This window comes from Mandrillus leucophaeus, unplaced genomic scaffold, assembly GCF_000951045.1.
Source record: "Mandrillus leucophaeus isolate KB7577 unplaced genomic scaffold, Mleu.le_1.0 Scaffold65, whole genome shotgun sequence".
Taxonomy (NCBI): domain Eukaryota; kingdom Metazoa; phylum Chordata; class Mammalia; order Primates; family Cercopithecidae; genus Mandrillus; species Mandrillus leucophaeus.
In genome coordinates, this window is record NW_012107030.1 from 3,750,154 (window position 1) to 3,756,223 (window position 6,070).

General features: G+C 43.3%; 1 protein-coding gene across 3 annotated transcripts in view; it reads right to left on the reverse strand.

The window, feature by feature from the left end:
• Positions 1-6,070, reverse strand: part of FAM45A (family with sequence similarity 45, member A) — a 40,580-nt gene continuing 34,510 nt past the window's right edge. For all 3 annotated transcript variants that reach the window (XM_012001099.1, XM_012001100.1, XM_012001101.1), the window contains 2 exons: positions 5,050-5,144; positions 1-1,517 (listed from right to left, as the gene is read on the reverse strand). In XM_012001099.1, coding sequence (XP_011856489.1) covers positions 1,341-1,517; positions 5,050-5,144 — 272 coding nt within the window. In that variant the 3' untranslated portion in view covers positions 1-1,340. The remainder of the gene's footprint in view (positions 1,518-5,049; positions 5,145-6,070) is intronic.

The window sequence follows — 6,070 nt, forward strand, 5'->3', positions numbered from 1 at the left end:
TTGAATATCAAAACATTTCCATTTTATTTCTGCATCATAAATTTATAATTTTAACAACTTTGATCATTAGCTAATATAGTAATACAAAAAAATGAGGAAAAAGATGTTAGTATTTTTCATTTCCATAAAGTGCAGATTTAATTTTCAATTATTTGCCTTAGTAAACATCATCTTATTTCAGGTCCTCCCCTGCCCTCACTCAAAAAGGGAGGGTGTTTAATTTTTATTTAACAAATATGTAATACCAAGAAAAAAAAGAAAGATCCAATAATGTTTTTTGCAAACATGTTTCCAGGTAAGATTTCCAAGGACATCAGTACTGAGTGAAAGTAATCCCTTACAATCAACATGAATGACACACTAACAAGCACGTAATTGAGGCCTCCATGCTGATTTGGCAATGTTAAGGTCTCCAGTTGTGAAAAAGGTACATAAATGAATACAAACAGTTGGCTTGACATGTGGCCAAATTACTTTCACCAAAGTTGTTGGAAGCCTTTCTCTGGTTTTGGCCCCTATAGGAAGTTAATCTCATATTCCCTTAGCAATAATATAAGGTCACTGTTTCAGTCCTACACACTGTTATATTCAATGGGCTTCTTAGTTTACCACATAAGGACTGGCACCTTTTTCAAAAGAATATTGCTAACAGGGTTAAATGAGTGCCAATGGCTGAACGTTTGCCAAATGCTTACATCTGCGATAGTATAAATATGGATTATTAAAGTTGTCTACTCAAGTATAAAATATATGCAAAACTCTCATAATATAGGCAAAATATTCAAAAGCCGGGAAAAACCTTTTTTGTTTGTTTTTTTAACTTTTACAAGAAAGTGCAACCGCGGGCTCTCTTGAATGATCTTCTAGACAGTTCCGCAGAAAACTTAGCAGTTGGGCTCAGAAAGTAGAGTTCCTCAGGAGGAATTAAAGTTCTTCCTAGAATACAAAGGGACATTTCAGGCAGCTTTCTGAAAGTAAACCATTTGCTTATGACTACACAGTGAGAAACTGGAATGTGTAATAATGAAGGCTTTCGCATTTGTCATAATGTGCTTTTTTTCTCTTACCCCAGGACCTCTAGCTGTTTTGTAATGTTCTATAAAGTAGTAACAGCACTTTGTCCAGCACTGACAGCAGGCAGGAAACTAATCAGCTAGGAGAAAATCAGAAGTATGTTCATGTGTTTCATTGTTTTTCAGGTCAAATCTCAATACCTGCAAATAAATCATTAAAAATATGTAACAGTTTCTCTGTTATTTTCAGGACTTTATGTAGTTAATGGATAATCAGAGTGAAAGAGGGCTTTCTATCAGTCATCAGTGATACATTCTGTCACACAGTCAGATTTTCAGCATTTGTTCGGCTGCTGCTAGATGATAAAGGAAGTTTTCTGTTGCTGGTGGAAATCGTTTTTGCTTTAGTGCCTCCAAATTAAGGACTCTCTTTTCTCCATCAGCCGAAACTTCTGAAAATGGTGCTAGGTTGGTAAAGATTTCTCTTGTTTTTAGAGCAATATCCTTTAATAGAACAGGAAAATAAGCAACATGTTAGTATCCGAAATTTGAATATTTACTCTGTAGAATTCTTCCTGCTATTTTTTTCAGACTGTCTATAAACTATGAAAAATAAGCTCGGCATGGTGGCTCATGCCTGTAATTCCAGCACTTTGGGAGACCGTGGCAGGAGGATGGCATGAGCCAGAAGTTAGAGGCTGCAGTGAGCCATGATTGCACCACTGCACTCCAGCCTGGGCAACCCTGTCTCAAAAATGAACAACAAAAAAGGTAACTCCTTTTTTTGTTGTTTTTGAGACAGGGTCTTGCTCTGTTACTCAGGTTGGAGTGCAGTGGTGCAATCATGGCTCACTGCAGCCTCGACTTCCCAGGCTCAAGTGATCTACCCACCTCAGCCTCCTGAGTAGCTGGGACTACAGGCTTGCGCCACCACACCCAGCTAATTTTTTAATACTTTTTGTAGAGATGGGGTTTCACCATGTTGCCCAGGCTGGTCTCAAACCCCTGGGCTCAAGCGATCTGCCCACCTCAGCCTCCCAAACTGCTGGGATTATAGATCTGAGCCATTGCACCTGGCCTGATAATGCTTTTTAAAGAAAAAAATTAGGAAAAATGAAACAAATTAACTTAGAAAAATCATATTATTATTTGTTTTTTTACCATTTTAGCCATTTTCTGAGTGTATAATTCAGTGGCATTAAGTACATTTGCAACGATGCACAACCATCATCCGTATTTCCAGCACTTTTCACCATCACAAACAGAAACTCTGTACCCATTAAATAACCGCATTTCCCCTCGCTTAGCCCTGGTAACCTCTGCTTTCTAACTCTGTGAATTTGTCTGCTCTAGATAGCTCATATACGTGGAATCATACAACGTTTACCCTTTAGTGTCTGGCTTACTTCATTAGCATGTTTTCAAGGTTCATCCATGTTATAGCATGTATCAGAATTCTATTCCTTTTTTCGCCCCCCAACAAAAACCACATTCAAAACATTCCATTCCTTTTTCAGCTGAGTAATATTCTACTGTATATAAAGACTGCATTTTGTTTGCCCAGTCATCCGCTGAAGGACACTAGGTTGCTTCTGCCACCTTTTAAAGGCTACTGTGAGTAACACTGCTATGGATATTTCCATACAAGTATAGTCATGCACCACATAATGACGTTTTGGTCAACCAGGGACCACATATACAATGGTAGTCTCATAAGATGATAATGCTATATTTTTACTGTATTGTTTTTTTTTCTTTTTCTTTCTTTCTTTCTTTTTTTTTTTTTTTGAGATGGAGTTTCGCTCTTGTTGCCCAGCCTGGAGTGCAATGGCACAATCTCGGCTCACTGCAAGCCCCCGCCTCCCGGGTTCGAGCAATTCTCCTGTCTTGGCTTCCCAAGTAGCTGGGATTACAGGTGCCCACTACCACACCCGGCTAAGTTTTGTATTTTTGGTAGAGACAGGGTTTTGCCATGTTGGCCAGGCTGGTCTCGAACTCCTGACCTCAGGTGATCCACCCACCTCAGCCTCCCAAAGTGCTGGGATTACATGCATGAACCATCAGGCCCGGCCAAGTCCCTGCTTTCAATTATTTTGGGTATATACCCAGCAACAGCATTGCCAAATCATATGGTAACTCGATGTTTAACTTTTTGAGAAATGCTGCTACTGTTTTTTGAAGGAATCTCTTCCCAAAAGTCCTTGTCTGCCTGGGGTAAGTAACCCAGCACCTGCCACGCAGGCTTTATTCCTTTTGGGTGGCTGAGGACTCACTAAAGCGCTCATTAAAATCATGTCTTCTGGCCAGGCATGGTGGCTCATGCCTGTAATCCCAGCACTTTGGGAGGCCGAGGCGGGCGGAGCACTGGCTTCAGTCAGGAGTTCAAGATCAGCCTGGTCAACGTGGTGAAACCCCATCTCTATTAGAAATACAAGATTAGTCAGGTGCGGTGCCAGGCATCTGTAGTCCTGGTGCCTGCTACTTGGGAGGCTGAGGCAGGAGAATCATTTGAACCTGCGCGGTGGAGGCTGCAGTGAGCCAAGATTGCACCACTGCACTCCACCCTGGGTGACAGTGAAACTCAATGAAGAAAAAAAGTAAAAAAATCATGTCTTCCTTCTTGTTTGCTGACATCATTAATTCATGCATATATTTTTGAACCCTCACAGCATTCCCAGCACTTTCACTTGCCCTCCCCAAGGTCACATATATTATACTAAGTCATCTAGGTAGCACTTTTAGTCTGTGAACAACACAGTAATGCAAAACTCAAGTTCACATATGTTGCCGATATTGTAAGAGTATGTCTTTACTCTAATGCTGGGGGTTAGGTGGGCAGTGAGGATTCACATGGTAGGAAGGCAGCAGCCCCAGAGTCTCCAGTGTTCAGGTCCTCAGGGCAAGATCAGCCCACTCTTCCTGCTCACAGCTGGCCAGGCCATCAGCACTGCAGAGAAATGGCCCCTCTCATCTTTCTGCTGACATGTCACCTCCTTAGAGAGCTGGCCTACCCCTCCCCCAGTATTCTCCACCTCAACCCCTTCTGTCACAGCACCTATCATGGGTTGTAATTATCTTGTCATTCATTATTTTCTGTGCATCTACTCCACTGAAGTACAGGCTCCGTGAGGGCAGGGATTTGCTCACCACTGCATCCCCACTGCCAGTGCAATGCCTGACAGAGCTCAAGAAACACTGAGTAAATGAATGGATAAATGGAGAAGGCGCCAGGTTGGGCCGAATGAGTATAGCCTGCATATCAGAGGTGCCCCTGTGCCCCCAGGGAGGACAGGTGCAGACAGAGACAGTCCTTTTGGGCCCACCAGCCCCAGGTTATGAGTCAGGCATCTAGATGAGGCAACGCTGGAAGTTTATCCTTCAGGAGAGGAGCAAGGAGCTGGGAACAGGCCAAATGCAAGGAGCTGGGCAGGCTGCAGGCCACTATGTAGAAAGGACAAGAAATAAAACCCATTTGCCATTCCAGTTTGGCAAGGGCAGAGCAGGTGCCCTCTGGTCCACATGGACTCTGGTCCACGTGCCAGGTAGACCCCAGCAAGGAGCTGGCTCTGTGGCATGTGGCAACAGTCACTAAGTGGGACAGGAGTCTGACTGCATTTCTGTTGTCCTGGAGACATGCAAAGCCAAATTTTGACAATCTATCTAGTTCCCCATGTTCAGCAACAACCTCCCCTTTATAATTTGTTCCTCCAGGGAAATTCTCCTAGGAAGAGAGAACGCACTGGCTGGCCCAGAAAAGCCTTCCAGACCACTCGGGAGTTACATTTCTGTTTGCCAACGGTCGGTGTCAGCACCAGCCCCAGTGTATACCTGCCCTCGAGCCCGGTAACTAACTAGATCAGGCCAGCCTGCACCTGCTTGTCCATCATCGCTGTGGCCGTCTGCAAACCCTCCTTTAAGCACCTGCCCGCTGGCCTCTCCCACAGCCCCCCACTCTGCTGATGTGCACGCCTCTGCCGCACACCACCCAGCGGCACCGGGTCAGGACTTCCAGTAAGTCAGAAGGTGAGGGAGTTACCTGTATCACCTGGCTGTCTGATTTCTCTGGATCTTCTGCAGACTGAACAATTAGCTGACCCATTTCTTTGTGCAGTTTGCCCATTGCCATGGCCTCTGGTGAGATCAAGAAGGTGAATATTTAGAAATTGACATAATAAAAACTAATCATGCCATCTATCTGAAAACTTGAAAGACCACACTGAGGAAATTTTCAAACAGCAGCTGACAACCTCCCACATGTCCATTTTATCACTAGCCACAAATATGACAACATGCTGGGAGGAAAGGCATAATATAATCGTGATTTATACTTCTTGGCCAACATAAAAACACATCACACCAAACCAGATTTCCCCTTCACACCCACCTGACCAGAACTTTTATTTTTCTTCCCAAAGCATAATGAACAATTCTGACTACAACTAAATTGTGACTATAAGCCAAGAGCCTGACCTTGTAGTCCAGCTCTTTTCAGTTAAGAAATGTATCTTTTTGGTGGGAATATTGTGAAAGAGGAGTTTCCTGTCAGTTCTGCAGAAGACAGCTGGGCACTCAATTCGTTGAGGTTCTTAGACATGAGCAAAGGAAGCCACCTAAGTTAGCTTGGTTACAAACACTGCTACTGTCTGCACTGAGGAGGTTAACAGAAACTTGTTTGTCACTTCAAGAGACAAACTCCATTCGAACGGTGCTGATTAGGATGGGCCCATTTTATAGACACAGAGCAACCCAGGGCAGCAGGGAGATGGCCACTCTTTCTGGTCCTAACGCTTCAGCTGCTTCAGTGGCCCGGGCCACAGCCAGTTTTCTTTCACTTTCGCTTTTCAAAAGGCAGTTATTTCCTAAAGATCTGAACCCACAGTTTGAATTTTTCACCATGAGTGTGCATTATGTTTGCAATTTTACAATGAATTAAAGGAAAGTCAGTTATGGTTCTATTAATTTGAAGTTGTTCAATAAAACCTCACATAATTGAATCTAACAATTCCCAATTCAATTCCCAATCAGTCAGCATTCAGCTGTCCCCACTTTTAGGAGAA